The sequence below is a fragment of the Neolamprologus brichardi genome, chromosome 15 (genome assembly GCF_056152115.1).
Source record: "Neolamprologus brichardi isolate AB-2024 chromosome 15, ASM5615211v1, whole genome shotgun sequence".
In the NCBI taxonomy this organism is placed as follows: domain Eukaryota; kingdom Metazoa; phylum Chordata; class Actinopteri; order Cichliformes; family Cichlidae; genus Neolamprologus; species Neolamprologus brichardi.
The window spans coordinates 13,693,110-13,712,640 of NC_142118.1; the positions used below are offsets into that span (position 1 = coordinate 13,693,110).

General features: G+C 41.4%; 2 protein-coding genes across 2 annotated transcripts in view; both read right to left on the bottom strand.

The window, feature by feature from the left end:
- Positions 1 to 167: 167 nt before the first annotated feature.
- nek2 (NIMA-related kinase 2) lies at positions 168 to 5,837 on the bottom strand. The gene is made up of 9 exons (XM_006792560.3): positions 5,460 to 5,837; positions 3,717 to 3,934; positions 3,386 to 3,626; positions 3,159 to 3,241; positions 2,931 to 3,057; positions 1,934 to 2,168; positions 1,191 to 1,245; positions 989 to 1,065; positions 168 to 711 (listed from the first exon to the last, which is right to left on the bottom strand). The coding sequence occupies exons 1-9, from the start codon at positions 5,553 to 5,555 to the stop codon at positions 503 to 505; spliced, it is 1,341 nt and encodes a 446-aa protein (XP_006792623.1). The 5' UTR covers positions 5,556 to 5,837; the 3' UTR covers positions 168 to 502.
- A 10,487-nt stretch (positions 5,838 to 16,324) lies between these two features.
- lpgat1 (lysophosphatidylglycerol acyltransferase 1) overlaps positions 16,325 to 19,531 on the bottom strand; it is a 60,036-nt gene continuing 56,829 nt past the window's right edge. Inside the window, exon 8 of the mRNA XM_006792562.3 lies at positions 16,325 to 18,699. Within this exon, the coding sequence (XP_006792625.1) occupies positions 18,548 to 18,699 (152 nt within the window). The 3' untranslated portion in view covers positions 16,325 to 18,547. The remainder of the gene's footprint in view (positions 18,700 to 19,531) is intronic.

A 19,531-nucleotide genomic window follows, 5' to 3' on the forward strand; every position in this document is an offset into this window, starting at 1 on the left:
CTGAAGGATTCAGCTCCACTGCCACCAGAACACCTCTCAGACCACATCCTGCTTCCTTCTATAATACAGCATATCTGTTTGGTAGATACTAAAATTATTACATCATCATTTCAACTGCTATAAAAAAAAAAGCAAAAATAAAAAACCCAAATGGTACAGAACAAGTATTTATCATCGCATCATGCCTACTTTAATGTAGTAATGAATATAATCACTTTCTTTATTGGCATCACAGGATCATATGTCATTCCACATAGTCTCCCTTCTTCTAGAGATGTCTCTAAAGAATGTATGTCTACAGGCATAAATACAGCAAAAAAACTATACACAGTACATTGATAATCGCATTAGCTGCCCGTGATAACACACTCACTCATCAGGCTACATAAAAAGAAGACAGTAACACAAACATTCACTGCACTTCCACAGCTACACATGAATATTTTCATCCAGTTGTTATGACTCCAGGCCTTCAGAAGCTTTCACGGTCACACCTGTGCGATCAGCGCAGGCCGAGGATTTGCCTGCTCTTGAGCTGGCACATCTTCTCCATTTCACTCAGAGCTTGGCTCCGCTGGGCCGCTGCCTGCAGCCTCCTCAGCAGCACCAGCTCCTGGGACGGCGCACTCTGCAGAGCATCGGGCCGCTGGTTCTCTTTGCTCTCGCCAGCAAAGTGGACCTTCTTCTTACCCGGAGAGAGGTTCTCCGCATCTAGATCAAAACAGTCACGTAAACTCGTTAACAAATCGCAATCTCAACAGCTGTGATTCTGAGGTGCGTCGTGTAAGCTTTTAGAACGGCAACGTTTTAAAAATTATTTCTTTATTGTTGTATAAAAAATATTTACAATTTATTTAAAAAAAATAAATACATTTGATCCAAAGTCATTCACATTGTCGACACATGCGTTAAAACACACATTAAAAATAAACTGCTCAGCTCTGGTCTTGGTTCAGTAAGTTCACAAGTCTTCGCTGGATTCCCATACCTATGTCTTTGTCATAGATCGGTGTCGGGTCCCTGTGGTGCTGTAGGCGGCTGTAATTCTTCAGCAAGCTCTCCGCTCTGAAACGGTCGATTCAAAATAAGGGGAAAAAAATTAAAATCAGCTGGAAAGACTGCCAAAGAATGGTTAGAATGAAAAAAATAAATCGCTTAAATCATTTCTATCTTAAAAGTTTTTTTTTTACCGCACGAGCTTCTCATTTGCAAGTCGTTCACGAACACACAGCTCCTGCTCTCTTCCTGTAATTAAAAGACAAAAATGGACAGTTTGTTTGGGAATTTATCCCTCACTTTTCAAGAAAGTACACCCTGTTTCAAGTCTAAACACCAGGACATCCTCAGAGGGTCTTAAAAATCAGGTAATATTTAAAAGGTTTTATTATGTCTTCACATGTAAAGTCTTAGAATGAAAAGAGGAGGCATTTTATTTTATCATAGCTGTATGTGTGACTAACAATCTTTTATTTCCACATATTTCTGGGTACACACGCACACTTTTGCACAGCAGTGTGTAATCTCCACTGTCAGCCAGGAGCTGTAGGTGTAGAAGTAGGTCATCGTTTGGTTGCAACACCCCAAGCAACGTGAACAAACCTGTTCCATCCACACAGGTTTCTTCAACTACACTTCCACCCTCTTAGCAAGATGTACCTAGTACTTTCTATGGTATTACTCAACTTTACTTATTGCTGCCAATGTGAAAACAAGTCCATAAACATGAAATAATACTGATGAGTCCTCTTTGCAGAAGAGAATGTTCCTGTTAGGAGTAGCCTCTTCAAACTGATGTAAATCAAATATTTCTCTACTAAAAATACAATCCACAGTTTTTCTAATTTCTCCCAAAATCTAGGCCAGACTACAGCGACACTGACAGACATAGGCTTGAGGTATGTGCGGTTCAAAGCAGGGCTTAAACAGGTCTTACTCTCCAGCCGCTCCTCACGTTCTTTCAGTGCTTGTTCTCGGTCCCGCAGCGCCTGCTCCTTCAGTCTGATCTCCGTGGCCGAGGCGGGCGCCGTCTCCGCCGGTTTGTGGAGAGGAATATCAGAATCAGCTGATCTCCTTTGAAGTCGCGACTGTGCCTTCCTCTGCTCCTCAGCAACCGCCTCGCTCAGCAGGCTGCTCTGGAGAATAGATTCTACAGAAGGTCTCAAATAGTCCTGCCAAGAGAAGGGGCCCATAAATGAAACATAAATAGCCTTTTTTGTTCCTCCCAATGTGGTGCTAGTGTCGCTGCCGGTGGTTTCATTTTGAGAACTAGTTCTCATTTCCACAAGTTTGAGGTCCAGTTATTATGTAATGCTGCTAGCAGAGGCTGGGGTAATATCTGTTGGCACTTTAAGGGTGGAAATGCCCGCAACCCATTCCAGATCAGACGCCAGCATCACGTCGGTGCAAAACCATAGACTGCATAAAAGATGGATGTAGCCACCATGACATCCCAATCCACATGTCAAGTGTCCTTGGACAAGATACTGAACAACAAATTGGCCCAGTTCAGGATCTACCGGAGAGTGAGCAAGCGTGAGAAAGTTAGAAAAAGCACCTAAAGGCACCGTATGAATGTGTGTGAGAATGGGTGAATGTGGGTGGTGGTAAAAAGTGCTTAGAGTGCTCATTTAACTACAATTTACAAAATTAACTTCACGTTTTATTCAATGACCTAAAACTAGCACTTGAGTCCATAAAGTCATGGGAAAGTAGTTACTGAGGGAGCTGAGGGCCAGTTTGCCATGGAAGGCACTAAAACTAGAGCAGTTGCCCCCTGCAGGCTGTTAGAAAGAATGCAAGGTTTGAAGTATTTCTGCACAGGCTTCCCTCTTCCAGATGTGGACACGCGGTCCATCTTTTATACCATCTAAAATAATCAGAGAGCTCAGGCACTATATCATGTAAATTTTAAAAATAAATTCAATTCCAACCTTTAAGTTGAGCATTTTGCCGAGCAGAGTGTTCAGCTCCTCAGAGTACCGGTACGGGATCCTTCTGAATTTGCCCTCTCTGATCTTTTCTGCCAGCTCTTTTTGGTTGTGAGCAGTAAAAGGAGGCCTGGAGAGGAAAAAGAAAAAATGCAGGAAAAACTGCAAGATCTGCTGCCTAACAGTTTGCAGTGGGGAAATCAGCTAAAGCGGAACAGCTGGAAAACTTACGATAAGGCACAGAGTTCGTAGAGCAGACATCCCAGAGACCAAATATCGGACTTCTCGTTGTATGACATCCGGTTTATTTGTTCCTGACAGAAAAAAAGGAGATTATTATATTTGTCCCCATTTTTTTTTTATCATGAAGTAAAACAACGATTAACAAACAAGAATAAGATCAAAAGTTGTAAGCTCAGATTAAACGCTTCAAACTCCAGCAGCATGAAGCCACTCACTGGAGACATGTAGTACGGCGTCCCGACAAACGTCTTTGCAAAGCTGGTGTCATGGTTCAGGATCCTCGCCAGGCCAAAGTCGCCCAGTTTGACATTCTGCTTGATGTCGAGGAAGATGTTGGCTGGTTTCAGGTCCCGATGAAGGACTGTGGCCCTGCCGTCACTCCGCCTGTGACACTCCTTCAGGGCCAGCGTGAGCTGGGCCATGACTCGCAGGATGAACTGCTCCTCTAAATAGCGCCTGTCAAGGTAAAAAACACATGCATACACCGATGACGGGAAAGGACACACCAGCATGCAACCGTCAGTATCATTTAGCATTCAACCCCACCTCTCCTTGATGCAGCGGCTGATGAGACTGGACAGGTCGCCGCCTTCGCAGTACTCCATGACAATGTACAGAGTGGTGTTTGTCCGGTCTATGATGCGGTCGTAGTACCTCACTATGTTTGGGTGCTTGAGCTCCCTCAGCAGGTTCACCTCTGACACCAGCATCTGCTTCTCACTCTCCGCCATGGTGCCATAATCCAGCTCCTTCCACACCAGGATCTACGATACAAACCGGCTTTGAATTAACCAGAATTACAGAAGTCAAAGAATTGTGGTTATCTGAATCAGAGATCAGAGAATGTCCTTCCATAAAGACCAGTGTCGTAAGAAGACAGAAGACAAGTGGAAGCTATGGAAAAGTAAAGCTAACTCGGGCAACTTGTCTTTATTCTAGAACACGGGTGGAGGAACTCTAGGCCTCAAGGGCCGGTGTCCTGCAGGTTTCAGATGTGCCCTTGATCCAACACAGCTAATTCAAATGGCTAAATTACCTCCTCAACATGTCTCCAAGTTCTCCAGAGGCCTGGTAATGAACTAATCATTTGATTTAGGTGTGTTGATCCAGGGTGATATTTAAAACCTGCAGAACACCAGCCCTTGAGGCCTGAGTTCCCCACTTCTGCCCTAGAAGGATAAACTGCATACAATGTCTTAATGTACAATCAAAGTTATTATGTTATGAATTGAGTTATGAAATGCTCCTTAAAATAGTGACGGCATTTAAACACATGTCACTGTTGCCGATGGCTATAAAACCAGAAAAACAGGCTTTACTGTCAGACACAAACAGAAATAATAACTGATTACAGCACAGCAGGAAGAGTATTGGGTAAATACAGGAATTTACACAATACACACCTTAAAAAGGACCTCTGGGGGCTGACTATATAGCAAGGCCAATCACAATCAAGGATTTTGGCACCAGTGCTATACTCTTGTGGGATATTGATCTGGGCCCTGTGCTCACTGTCTGAGAAGCCTTGGAGAACTTGTGCTGTCTGTAACATCATTCAGCATGACCAGTGTGGTGCTGGGTCAGTAAGGGTCTGTGGAGGCATATCGATGGAGGGATTGCCATTAGGTATTGGGATGAAATCCAAGGTTCCTCCTGCCATACATACTACTGGGTATGATTTTGAATTGCTGCAATGACATTTCGGCAAAATCTACACATTATTATTTTTTACTTTGAGTTTAAGGGTCTTTAAATTAAGCCCTCCAAAGATGAATAATTTAATAATTTTCACTTTTGTCAAAGGATCTGGCATCATTTTATTGCTAATGCATTACCCAGTCTATATGAGTGTAGATATCCAACATGTTTATCTCCCCGTTGAGAGCTGATGTATTTTCAAAGTAACCCTTGACCCAAAGAAAGGAATTTCCTTCATTGGAATAATTAAGTTACCAACAACAAAAAAAGTTAAAAAAGGTGAAGTCAGTACAAAAAAAAAAAAAAACTAATATCAATATAAAAATTAACATAAAATATTAAGTCATTAATAACTGACCTTTTTAATCAATGCTGCTCATTTCTAAGGTCCACATTATAAGCTAACAGCTTAAATTTTCAAAATTTATGTGACGCTACAGGCAGGTAGCTACTTGTTAGCGGTTTGAAATAAAGTTTATTGAGGTGGGGGGGAGGAGAAAAAAAAACATGACTGCGACAATATTGCCCCGCAGACTCACGGACAGCAGGTGAGTTTAACCCACAAGTATGCGTGAAGTGTGTTTTACTCACCTTTCCGTCAGCTTTTCGATTTATTTTCTGGCATCTTCCATATGAACCGGAGCCTATAGTGTGCAGCACCTCGTAGTCCTCCACCCGGGACGGCATGCTGATTTGTAACCGATTCCAACGTTCAAAACTTACCGGACTGGCGTCACCGTCAGCTAACGGCAACGTAAATATAAACCGGAAGTAGTGTCTTTCAACACAGGCACTTAGACAGAAAGGGCGATTTAGGATTAAACTATGTATATGTTTAAATGGTAATTTCCTTATATTTCTTTCCTCTATCGTGTACTTGTGTGTTAACTACCAAAACAGGAAGTGATTACTCTCTGTTTAAATTGGTGCCGAAATCCTTGATTGTGATTGGCCTTGCTCGCGCAGCTGATTGGCAGCCGATTGGTCAGCGCAGAGACGCAACTTGTGAGGTTGCTAAGCGCCGGAGTACCGCGAGAGTTGAGCGGGTAGACGACACACAGGAGTTGTGCTCCACCTCTCCACGAGGTGGCGCCAGAATCGCATGGTCCGGGTGAGCGCAACCGCGGGTTTGGGAGCCGGCATCGGCGCAGCGTGAAGGTAAACGGGGTCAGGAAATTCATTTATTCAGGAAAATTGAATTTTACGATGGTTGTATTTTTTATATACAAAAGGCGGAACTGGGATTTGCCACTGATTTTGAAATGTATTTCTCTCTGGAGTGGAAGGAGATAGTATGCACAGTTTTTTTGTGTATATTGAAAAGAAGAATGCGGTTTTAGTCACGTGTGGCCCGACATATGAATGGCACCTCAGCAGCACTGCCGGTTTTGAGCTCCCAATAAGATTAAATTTCTCTTTCACAACCCAGCTTTATTATAATTCATATATATAATAAGATTGTAATTATAGGGAGAAAGATAAAACCCTTTTAGCCTGTTTTGCAGAGATATAGGGGGATCTAAAAATTGTCTTTTTTAAAAAAGACACATAATAACAAAATGAAGTATTTTTTTTTTTTACTTTTTCTGCAGAATATTTATTGAAAATCATCTGAAAATTAATATATTTACTGGCAGTTTTTAGTTTTTATGTAATTCTGTTAGATTAGTATGACATTGATTCTTTTATAGGGTATGCACAACTTAAAATATGTAAAGACAAAAAATTTTTACTTGTTTGACAAACACTTCTGTTTACCTCTTTGGCTTGTCTTTTGTACTGGGGGACTGGAATTTATGGTTTTACAAGGAACAGCAGGAGTAGCTCTCTAGAATATTAATCATGCAAAGAAGGGAACAGCTCGATAAGATATCCATAACAAAGGATCGAGTAACTTTTTTTAAGGTTATGTGGAATCATTGGAAAACCTAAATGAGGTCTGAAGCAGTCTGAAAGATCAAATTAAAAACATGCATCTGTGTAAATCTGGGCCATCTCTGAAGTTGGGGGAGAATCATCTTCGGGGACACAAAAAGGTCGCCGACTGTTAGTGCCCGAGACTGCATATGTTAAAAGCTGGTAGTCGTCTTATTGTCCCTGGTCATTTGATTTGACCAGCAGGACCTCCTGAAGAGTTGCCATCTGAGAGCGGCAACACGAGCGACCTCTCACTCTGCTCTCACTCGCATATGTCCTACAGACAGTCTGCTCTGACCGACTGGCGCTGACGGAGAAGAGGGAGGGAAAAGGAAAAAAAAGGTGGTAGTGGCAACTCAAATTGCCATCCACATGTTTTTGTTTGGGTTTTTTTTTTTTACACAAACAAATAATAATAATAATAATTGTGTTACTGCACGAGGAAGGAATTATATCATACACACACACACACACACACACACACACACACACACACACACACACACATATATATATATATATATATATATATATATATATATAAGGAAGGTCCTCATATCACATGTGTGAGGACAGGGAGACAGTGGTCAGGGTAAGAGTGACAGATAGGTTCAAGGTGGGGGTGGGATTACATCAGGGATCGGCTCTGAGCCCCTTCTTTTTGTTTGCTGTGGTGACGGACAGGTTGGCAGATGAGGTCGGGTAGCAGTGTCCGTGGACAATGATGTTTGCAGATGACATTGTGATCTATAGTAAAAGTAGGGAGCAGGTGGAGAAGATCCTGGAGAGGTGGAGGTATGCTTTGGAGAGAAGAGGAATAATGTAGTAGGTAGAAGTAGGAGTAAGTAGAAGCAAGACAGAATACATGTCTGTGAATGAGCGGGAGACAGGTGGAAAGGTGAAGCTGCAAGAAGTAGAAGCAGAAGAAGGTGGATGGTTTAAATATCTGGGCTTAGGTATCGCAAAACCCAGGAGAGTCCTATTGACGGTGTAAAGAGCATTGTCTTTAATCAAAGCAGGAAAAAATGAGAGCAAATCATTAGCAGACAAGAAAGACCTAATTTTGGACGTTTTTTCAAGCTGACGGAATCATAACTGGACAATGTTTTTTACTTCAGCATTAAAGCTGAGTGTCAAAAATCACTCCGAGGTTTCGAGAGAACTGCTTGACATTTTTGGTCACTGAGCTATCCTTTCTGTGGACAAGAGTCAGATTTATAGTCACTGAATTTTAGAAACTTATGAGATACTCAGCATTTGATATCACTTATAGGCATTTTTTTATTATTTGTTTTTTGGAAAATGTGTTTGTGGCATGATGTGTTTTTTGTATTTATTTATTTATTTTTAGATATTTTAGTCTACTTCACTTTGTCAAACAGGTTGTATTTATGTGATTTCCTGATTCAGCAGGTCTGCCAGTAATCAGGACTGGGTGTAGCGAGTGAAACTGAGTTCAGGTTTCCAAAGAAAAAGTAGTTAATCACAGTTAATGATTTAACAAGAGGGGCAAAGACTTTTTCACATAGGGCCAAGTAGATTTAGATAGCTTTATTTCCCCTTAATCATGAGGGAAAAAAAGCATGTTTTATTTACTCAGGTTATCCTTATCTAATATTAAAAGTTGTTTGATGATTTCAGTGTGACCAACATAAAAAAAGGAAGAAGAAAAAAAGGAAAACAAAGTGGGCCAAGGATGGAGCCTTGAGGAATGCCACGATTAAAATTGGCAACAGAGACGCCACAGAAAAGGCTTTGTTCAATGAGTAGGAGCCTACGAACTTTTTTAGAGCAGATCCCTTAATCCTAATTCATGATTTACTGAGAAATTGATTCAAAAACTGCATAATTTAATTCATTCCTTAGATTTCTTACCGATGTGATCTTGTTATCAGCCTATATTGTTCTCATTTTCATAATTTTGACATCCACTTCACTCAGAACATAACTTGAATAAGATCTTCCTGTATTTTTATTTCAATTTTATTCATCACAAATAAATAAAAGTAACTGTCATAAATGTATTAAACAGAATTATATAGACTAAGATATGTAAGTGTGTTATAGAAGCCAAAATTGTTTCAACACTGTAATAAAGTAAAATATATTTTTAAAAGTAGAATAATGACAAAACAAGAATACCAAATATAGCTTAATAAGTAACAGTAAAAAATAAAATGTTGAACATAATACAGTAAGTGGGTCTGTTATTGAACATATTTTAATTTAAAAAGCTAAAGCCATAAAATATAATTATATTAAAGGCTCGGAGGTTCAGTATACAGAAACTGCACAATGTGGTGCTAAAACACATTAATAAAAGGTTTTAAACTATATAAAAGGGAGGAAAAACATGACAGAGACTATGCAAGAACCTTTTCTAAATCTAACAGAAGTGAAAAGTCAATTCAAATGAAATAAATGATAAACAATTTCAGAAAGACAAGACGCATGAATTATAGAAGTAAAAGCTTGGTTTTCTCTTGGTCCGTTTCATTTCCCTGCGTTCGATAAAAGCTGATTTCGGAGTTTAGCAGTGATGCGTGATCCCGAGATAAACGCAGTCTCTGGGATCTCCGTCAGTAAACGGTCCTCTCAGCGGGGCAGCCACAGTCACAGCTCAGATTATCCTTTCAGCCCCTTCTCCGCTGCCAGTGCCACACACTGACACCACTCACACCACCGAGAGAGTGAGCGCCCGGGCCGGTCTGTCAGTCTGCCTCTGCAAAGGTCACTCCTACAAAGCGCTGGAGGAGTTTGGATATCAGCCAGAAACAGTTGCGGTGGGAGGAGGGTGCGAGCGGAAAACTGACAGCTAAAAACAACAGAGACAGTCGGGTGCCCGAGGCCGCTCTGACGTCAGCTGGCCCTGTTAAAGGCCAGGAGATGGGAGGGAGTGACAGGGAGGACAGAAGAGATCCATCCCATAATATCCTCCTCCCCTCTGCCGGGGTGTTGGTGGGCTGTAATGGGGGTTACTGGAAGCTTATGGGTCTTCTGTCACCTCTGATTCCCTTTTATTGGGTGCAGCGCCAGTCAAAGACTTTTCCAAACACATAAACGTGGCACACATTTTATAGCACTATCGCTCATCCAGGTGGGTTATTTTTCTTTGGCGGACAGTGTAAAGGGCAAAGGAGGCAAACGCATGCTTGCAATACATGCAGCTGCCAAGAATGAGTGCTGCCACCACCGTGTCGGCGTTTTGAAACCGGATGTAATGGACGGAAGGGTGGAAACTTGATCCTGGATAATCTTCCCGACTCTTAGAATGACCACAATCTACAAAATTAACTTCATTTTTTATCCAGTGAGGCTTAAAACGTGAGACTGAGCCGATAAAGTCGGGAGGAAGTGTTTGCGGAGATCACAGAGCGAGGGCGCCGAGAGCAATTTCCCCCATAGGCTTCTATATAAACAGAAGTATTTTTGCAACTACAGATGTCGCCCCCTGCTGGCTGCTAAAACTATTGCTGCTTTAACCATCAAGGTTTTCATGAGGTTGAGTTCAGGACTGCAGGCTGGCCATTCCAGCCTCTCCACTCCCAAATTCTGAAAGTAGTCTCTGCAGACAAGATTTGGATTTGTTTTTGTGGGGCTATGCAGTAATTTTACTTGCCCAACTAATCTGAGATTAAATTAGTCTGTACTTGTTTACCTAAATATTAAGCTAAAATGGGTGCCATTTATGAATTCAATCAAGGATGTGAACTTACCTGAAGAGGATGGCGACAACTAAATGTACAAAAGAAGAAGAAAAACAGTCTATAAACAGAGTTGTTTTTTTTTTAAATGAGAGCAGTTTTTGTGATTAGTGACTGTCACAGCACCAGTTCAGATAGTTTAGCTTGGGTTGTTTTCAGCTTGCAAGTCTGTCTGGAAAATCATGAAGATGGACACAGCAGCATCTAATAAAGGTGCTTTAGAATAATTTGGCAGGATATTTCCAGCATTACAGCACTACTACCGTCCAAGCTGCAGACACAAAACATTACAGCTGTTAAATTTATGTTAAAACAGAAGCTGAACTTGATCTGACTCATGAAGAAATCCTAAATAAGTAGAGATCATCTAGCTGTAACACCAGTGAGTGTTCGTCTGCACCCAGCTGTGTGGGTAACACACTTATTTGGTTAAGCCGCTGAAACCAAGATATGTCGACTTTCTTGTCACCTATTACATTCTAGTAATACATTACTATTAATGTATCAGCATATAAGCATTACATTGACTGGCCACTGTGATAGTTACATCGTGGTAGCTCATTTCTCAAAATTGTGTGTGCATACTGACATGAAAGTATCATTTTGTGGGGTTCTTCATGATGGACACTTGTGTTTTTCCCCACATCCTGAACGGGTTCTGTTGGACTAAGATCTGGTGACTACAGAGGCCATCCGAGCGCCGTGACATTCAGGAAACTTGCACGAGCTTCGCGGCATGGTGCATTAACCTACTGACAGTAGCAGCTAGAAGATGTGGACACCATATTTACACCTTTGAGGTGTGGAATAGAAATAATCTGCAATCAAAGCATATTTTGACTGATTGTTACAAAATGAAGACTATATGTTTTGTGTTCCTTTTTTTTAATAACAGAAAAATCAGCACTACCTCCTATCAAAGGAAAATACATAAAAAAATACTTCATCAGGGTGCCTGATGGTATTTTGTCATTCAGCTCTTACTTTTCATTTGCAGTCGTTTATTGCGTGACTTGGTTTCTGATTTTGTTTATTTATTAGGATCCCCATTATCAGAAACACAAAGCACAGGGTTCACGTTAAAAACACCACGTAATAGTTCAAAACAACATTATTAAAGCACCGAAAATGCTAAAAGCAGAACAAAAACAAAAAGGTACAAAAACAGTAGTGTGTCAGTCACATCTAAATTAAACCCCGCAGGTACTACCTTCTTGAATTGACCTGTTTACAAATTAGTTTTTATCAGTTAATCCACTCAGTGTCAGACAGTTCTCTTTCTTTTTGTCACAGTGAAATGTTTCAGATCATCAAACGATATCAAATATTAGGCAAAGATAACCCCAGTATTAATGATTTCATTTATTAAGGGGACCATTATATGAAAAAGTAATTGCTCTGCCTTGTTAAACAAATTAAGCATACAGTGGTTTGCAAAAGTATTCGGCCCCCTTGAACTTTTCCACATTTTGTCACATTACAGCCACAAACATGAATCAATTTTATTGGAATTCCACGTGAAAGACCAATACAAAAGTGGTGTACACGTGAGAAGTGGAACGAAAATCATACATGATTCCAAACATTTTTTACAAATAACTGAAAAGTGGGGTGTGCGTAATTATTCAGCCCCCTTTGGTCTGAGTGCAGTCAGTTGCCTGATGAGCGCTAATGACTAAACAGAGTGCACCTGTGTGTAATCTAATGTCAGTACAAATACAGCTGCTCTGTGACGGCCTCAGAGGTTGTCTAAGAGAATATTGGGAGCAACAACACCATGAAGTCCAAAGAACACACCAGACAGGTCAGGGATAAAGTTATTGAGAAATTTAAAGCAGGCTTAGGCTACAAAAAGATTTCCCAAGCCTTGAACATCCCACGGAGCACTGTTCAAGCGATCATTCAGAAATGGAAGGAGTATGGCTACTGTAAACCTACCAAGACAAGGCCGTCCACCTAAACTCACAGGCCGAACAAGGAGTGCGCTGATCAGAAATGCAGCCAAGAGGCCCATGGTGACTCTGGACGAGCTGCAGAGATCTACAGCTCAGGTGGGGGAATCTGTCCATAGGACAACTATTAGTCGTGCACTGCACAAAGTTGGCCTTTATGGAAGAGTAGCAAGAAGAAAGCCATTGTTAACAGAAAACCATAAGAAGTCCCGTTTGCAGTTTGCCACAAGCCATGTGGGGGGCACAGCAAACAAACAAAACATATCCATGTGTTCGAATGGCACAGTCAAAGTCCAGATCTAAATCCAATCGAGAATCTGTGGCAAGATCTGAAAACTGCTGTTCACAAACGCTGTCCATCTAATCTGTCTGAGCTGGAGCTGTTTTGCAAAGAAGAATGGGCAAGAATTTCAGTCTCTAGATGTGCAAAGCTGGAAAAGACATACCCTAAAAGCCTGGCAGCTGTAATTGCAGCAAAAGGTGGTTCTACAAAGTATTGACTCAGGGGGCTGAATAATTACGCACACCACAGGAACAGTGGTGAAGCTTCCCAGGAGTATCAGCCCGACCAAAGTTACTCCAAGAATAAAGACCTGCAGGTCTCACTAGACTCAGTTAAGGTCAGAGGTCACACAGCTCCAGGTAGGTTGGCATAACTTTTAGACCTTAATAAATGAAGCCATTTAAAAATTGATTTTTGTCCATCATTACAGACAAATGAAAATAATAATAAATGAAATGGGTAATTGCTTTTTCACAGTACTGTTTCAGTATAACGGTGTGCATGAATAGCAGAAGACTTCTCTACACTTAATCATCCACAGGTAGCCAGGATAATCACTTATGCATCACACACACCTACACCTGGCTGCTTTATTCTGCAAGTTTATTACTTTTAATTATTATTATTTTAAGATGCTATGACCAAACAACAACAATCACACCAGCAGTGCGAGGTTTTATTTTTCTAATTAATTTCATTTTTCTGACTGCTGATGAGTTCCAGCAGGATCTGTTGACAAGTATTTGCAAATGAGATATATGAGCAGAGAGGGTTCAACCAGCATGACAGGGAGGAAAAGAGAGGGTGAGGACTCTGCGATGCCCATGGCTGTTGCAATGACATTCAAGCCTTCTCTCCACAGCTGGATGTTTTAGTGCTTGCTGACTAAAGGGACACCGCCATCACCCGAGCATTCACGAGGGAGCAGCCATCAAGGCGTGACATTGAGGACCTTGGGGAGCAGTGCCCGTGAAATAGCTCATTGCAGGTGTCCGAGGAGGAACGCTGGTGCTTCTACAGAGGACATTAAAGTTCCTCTAGAGACTAATGTTTCTGTGTAATGCGGCCGACCTTGGGAAGAGCTCTGCTGAGGAGCAGGAGAGTGATGACGCTCCTCCCTCCATCTGATCACCACAGTGAGCAACAGCCACCGTCGCTCCTCACTGCTAGCCCTTTGGTATGTTGGTGAAGCTAGGTGCATGCGTAATCCCATTTTCCAGCTCACTTCCTGCCTTTTTCCCATTGGCTGCCCGGAGCGTGTGGCATCCCGAAGCTCTGACCCGTCAAATTTCACTCCAGCTGCTGCAGAAATGTAGTAGATGGAACATCACGCTGGCCTTAGTTTCTGTTTAGTCTGCAAAGCCAATAATTTTAGGGCAAATTGGCAAAAAAAGAAAAGTGGCATTTGGATTTCTGTCAGTGCATCTGATTTGGGAATATAACAGTGTTTGTTGACCAAGTGGTTTAAAGTACCAAGTGCACTGCCTGGCCACCACTGGGATTTAACTAAGCAAATAGGTAGCAGGTTTCCACTGGATAATCAGTGCAGCTGGCAACAAGTTATTTAAACCTAGCCGATGCGGTCAGAAGTTGCTGAGTCAGTCCTACTATTCAGTGCCATTTCAAGGTGGCATTATTGTGTCAAATAATTCCACTTTCTATTATTTTGTTTGTTAAACTGTTAGAAAAATATACAAGTCCACATTCTCCATGCAGAACACAGGTCAAAGGTTCCCCCTTGTACAATTTTATTTTTAGCCACTTTTGCTCATGTGATGAACAACAGGCTCATGAGGACAAGACTTTTAGCAACCACATGTTCAAAATGACAAATGACAGGTTACACTGTAAATGACACATCAGCGAACCACTAAAACATGATGAAAAGAAGTTGATGAAAGCGTGACGATTACCCTGATCTTGAGTTATCTTCCTGGTTTAAATAAAAGATTTGCATTGTAGGCATTTTATTTTTCAGTATGAAATGGGGTTGCATTTATATATCATTTTTCTTACCTCAGTTTGCATCGACACTTTGGTCAATTCAGAATCACTAGTTAACCTAACATGCAAATGGACCATGGTAGGAAGCTTAAGTAGACCCATACAGGCACAGGGAGCATATGCAAACACCCCATAGAAAGGTGACAGAGCTAAATAGCCAATTATAAAAACTTCAAACAGGCAAGGCTTCTGGGGCATGAAGGTCAGACTGAGAGAGCAAACATAAACTTAGACACCCTGTTAGAGTTGGACCAGCCTTATTTAATAGATGATGATAAACATGCACGGATGGGGAAACGCAGTATGCTTCAGAACTGCGTGATGTTACGTCTTGACGTGTCGGGTCTCATGATATTTTTATACCAATGTTAATCTGTGATTGATGCATCTGTGGCCCTCTCACCAACGTAAGATCATCTCCGTCTGCTGCTGAGAGGCCTCGTAGTGTCTGAAATCAGAGCTCTGTAACAGAACCCAGTTACTTTCAACAGCCAGACATTGATGCCACGGTTAAACAAAGGGTACAGTACTGAGCAAATACAGGCCTTTGGTTACCCCAGGACCTCTGATAGTTTGTTACCTCACTGAAAACAAGACGGGAACATTTGCTGGCAGAAGAGAGGAACCCTTCCTAGACGACCAGAATTAAAAATCAGCAGGAACTGACGATTTTCACAGCACGATTTAGGAGATTAATTCTGCACATTCCTCTCTACTTGGATCTTTTTTTAGACTCCTTTGGGTACATTAGTTTGTCATTTCCAGTACATGTGTGAATGACAAACTTCCAACTGAAAAGAAAATGGCTTGATCTGCGTTTCTAACATTCAGTTAAAACATGCACCCCACCCCAAGTTTTGAATTTATCTATTTTTAGTCGTTGGTAGCTTTACATTTTTTTTCTCCTTTAAATCGATCTATTGATCTCTAGGATTTTCCTACATAACCATCTTTAAGGTTTATAGAGAATGGTTTGAGCCCAATTGCTTTAAGCTGATAGGAAGAAAACAGAAAACAAATAAGCACTCCTTACAACCAAGGTATGCAGAAGAGCATCTCTGAAGGCAGTGTTTGAAACCTTGAAGCAGAAGACCACACTGGGTGCCACATATGATAAATCTCCAAACACCGTGTCATGCACCTTGTTGAAGCGATGAATAAAAGCAAAAAGGGCTCTAACCCAATACTACTTGTTTTTTTAGAGTGCAAGAATACATTGACGAGAAGCACACCATTAGGATCTTTATGTTTTATTCCAGCACAAGTTTGTTTGTGTTGTAAAATGGCTGTGTAGCTAGGAATTAAAGGAGAAGTACAAAATGGAAAATTACAGACAGTTCTAGTATAATTTGTTTAAATCCCTATTGTGTTTATGTCCTAAAACCACATCTAGGAAAACATGATTTCCCTGCCTTCTTTGGAAACATGGTCAACAAATTGGAAAAAAAGAGGGAAAAAAAGAAAAAAGAAAAAAAAGAAAGATGCTTCCGTTTAAGTCACGCTCACAATGGAGGGGAATCTGAAAGGGTCAAAGGATGAAACACCATTACAGCCTGATTTTACATGTTTTCACCTACCTAACTAGCCAGGTAGCCCTTTTTTTTTTTGCATTTCACACATTTTTTTATTTTTATTTTTTATTTAAATCAACAGTGGCACAGAGGGAGGACAGCAGCTACTAGAAATGCACCTTTTGGGCATTTTTTTTTTACAACAATAATAATCACTGCTCCTCAATCATTTTCATATTAAAGCAGGCTAAGCAAAACCACAACATGAGTACATTCGAGAGAGAACATCTGCATCTTCGCAGGGGCCCTGGTGGAGTTTCCCCCTCATCAGAGATTTCTCCCTCACTGGACCAGTTTTACCTGGACACCCCAAAATCCTTCCTCACAGCAACATTTGTCGAGCGTTTAAAGCGAGGGAACAGCATTATTCAGAGGACTGTGGTCAACCAGAACATCTGGTAAGGCGTTAATAGTTTTTCCCACAAAACTGGGACCGTGTGTCGCTTTTCACGTGGACCTACAGCAGCTATAACCTCACAGAAACGGATCACACGTCAACTTCCTGGTCAAAACAATACGGGATAACACTGATAAGTGAAGAGGGGGAGGGGATAAAATCCTTGCTTTCTTCCTATTTTTTAAAAAACATTCATATCTTGAAATAAATTGTTTTGAAATGTTCACGAACCAAAAAGAAACAAAGAGAAAAGAGAGACAGGCTTCAGCCGTTTCACACATTTCCTCAGCTTTGTTATATACAAGATTTAAACATACTGGGACATGAGGACAGAGCAGTTCAAGTAATTTAAAAAGAAACTAAAAATTTGAAACCGCTGCCACACTCTGACAACACAGAGCAATACAACTTGAATCATATATCAACAATGGTTGGATGGGGGTGTGGGGGGGAAATAAAGACGACCACACACTCACTTAGGCAGGTTATGCTGTAAATTTACAGTAATGATGACACCTATAGTTCTGTAAGCCAAAATTTCTATTGTAGAATGCATTAGGGTATCTTTCTATAAAAATCATGTTTATTTTCCATGTCTTTTTCCCCACCCCAACAACAATAAGCATATGGCTTAAATATTTGTAAAACTACGCAGTCCGATGGGGGAACAGTGTCTCTGCCTTCTCAGTCTTGCCTTGCTGAAGCGATCCTCTGCTGTATCGGGATTTATTTTGGAAAGCAGACAAAGTAGGGTTACCTTTTTCAAATCCAAAATCTTGCCAGTACTTTTCTTTTTGTTTCATTTGAAATAAGTGTTACATCAAATCTCACCAAGGGAGGAAAAAAAGAAAAAGAAAATCCAATCCCTTAATCAAGCCCACATTATAACCATCGTCCCTTTTAGAGTTTTCAGTCAAGCCACCAATGTAAACATGATCCCCCCCGTTTCTCAGCAAACTCACGGACACGGAAAAAAGAGTCCAGACAAGAGAGAGAAAAAACAAAAAACACTTTAGAAGAAGAAAAAAAAAAGACAACAAATACAGTGGCCGTTGTTGTGAAGATATGCGGGCTAAGGGAGGAGAAAAAAAAAGAAGAAAACACCGACAGCTACCGTTCAGGAGGTTTTCCTGGAGCAGGGAGCAGTTAGGGCAGTATGGATCCTTAGTGCAATGACTGTCAGAGGAGCGGCCGGCTGCTCGGCCTCAGCGTTCGTACGGCCGCTCGCTCTGCAAAATGTAGCCAGCTGACTCATCAGCGGACCAAAAGAGATGTCCGGTGGGCTTCGTCGACTCTCGCCAGAAGGAAGAATAAGGGCAGACATGATGCTTCTGGTCACACATATTCCTGCACACGCATTCGCATCCATTCATACTTTACTCTGTAAAACTACTGCGGCGAAAGCCTGGGAGTGGGGGGAGGGGGGAAGAGTCCAGTCCAGAGCATCTTCTGGAGGAGTCCTGAGCCTCATATCGTTACCTTTGAAACAAAAGTCATGTACGTGTGAGTGTCTACATGTATGAGGACGTGTAAACATCAAAATGTGGGTCGTGACAAGTGAAATTATTCTGCTAGGCCGCCTCTCTTGCGTGTGTGTGTGGGGTGTTAGGGTTGTGTTAAAGTTAGTTAACTATGCCTGTAACCAGTTTCATATCGTATGGGGTTTGTGTGTAATCTGCGTGTTTTTGTACTTTGTCTTCATATGTTTTCCTGTCAAGTCTCGCCTCTGAAAATTGTACATTCATCCATCGTATGGGGGGAGGGGGGTTATGTATGACACTTGGGCCACACACCATCCAATCCTGAGGCTCTCCCAGTGGTCCAATAAAGACTCCCGTCTCATCAGCGCACTCAGAATAAACAGCAGTAGATGTACTGGAGGACGCTGTACCACATGTAGCCTGAGGCGAAAGCAAACGACTGGATCAGGCACAACCACACGGGGTCGAGGGTCATCTGCCGGGAAACCGCCTCCTTCTGTCCTTCTGGAGGAGGGAATGATCCTGTTGGGGGACGAATAAATACAGACTCATCACCAGGATGCTCTTATGTGCTTTCTCTTGGTTTTTGTGCTTATTTGGTTATGATAACTTGTAACTACCACAGAGGTTCAGGCAAAGCGCCCCCTATTTTGGTCATAAGTCTGGGTGCTCCTGGCAACTTATTTACTTACTTGTGGTTCCTAGGCTATTGAAAAGTAGAATGGGGGGCTGCAGAAGGCTGCAGGGAGTTTTTCCTTCCCACAGTTGCCAAGTGCTTGCTAATAGTTTTACTAGTCAACTAATTAGTTTTTTTCCTACTTTTATGCTGAGTAATAAACTGTAGGCAAAAGTCAATGAAGCAACTTTCATGTACGAAACACTAGGAAGGCAAACTTTGCATTTATATTTAAGAGAATTTGAAAGAGTCAATAACATGCTTCACTAATGAAACTGTATTTTAAATGTTACCCAGTGCATTGTGCATAACACTGCTAGTTAGTTTTTGCCACCAAGTTGGAAAATACATGTTGTCCCTAGTGACAGATGGGTGCCAGGCGGTCGCTGACTGGTCTATAGACCTGTGTGCTTATTCACTTGCCCCAACATCTAGTGTCTAGCTGACTAGTGACAAACATCCCCAATATAGAGCAAAAACATTAAGATTTATTTTGACATTTCTACCAGTAAGCAGGTCATCAGCCTCATTATTTTATAGATGAATCTGGTAACAGGTTTGCATTTTCCATCAGTGTGGCAATGTCAGGTAATGTTTCCATTGACAGATGAAGGTACCTTATATTGATTCTTACTGCACCTGTTGTGTAAGGTTGCACAGTTAAGCCTTTTTCACATA

Coding starts and splice junctions, on each gene's coding strand:
- nek2 (XM_006792560.3), bottom strand. CDS start 5,555: ATGCCGTCCCGGGTGGAGGACTACGAGGTGCTGCACACTATAGGCTCC. Junction 3,935..5,459: donor ATCGAAAAGCTGACGGAAAG/GTGAGTAAAACA, acceptor TTTGTATCGTAG/ATCCTGGTGTGGAAGGAGCT. Junction 1,066..1,190: donor GCAAATGAGAAGCTCGTGCG/GTAAAAAAAAAA, acceptor CGACCGTTTCAG/AGCGGAGAGCTTGCTGAAGA.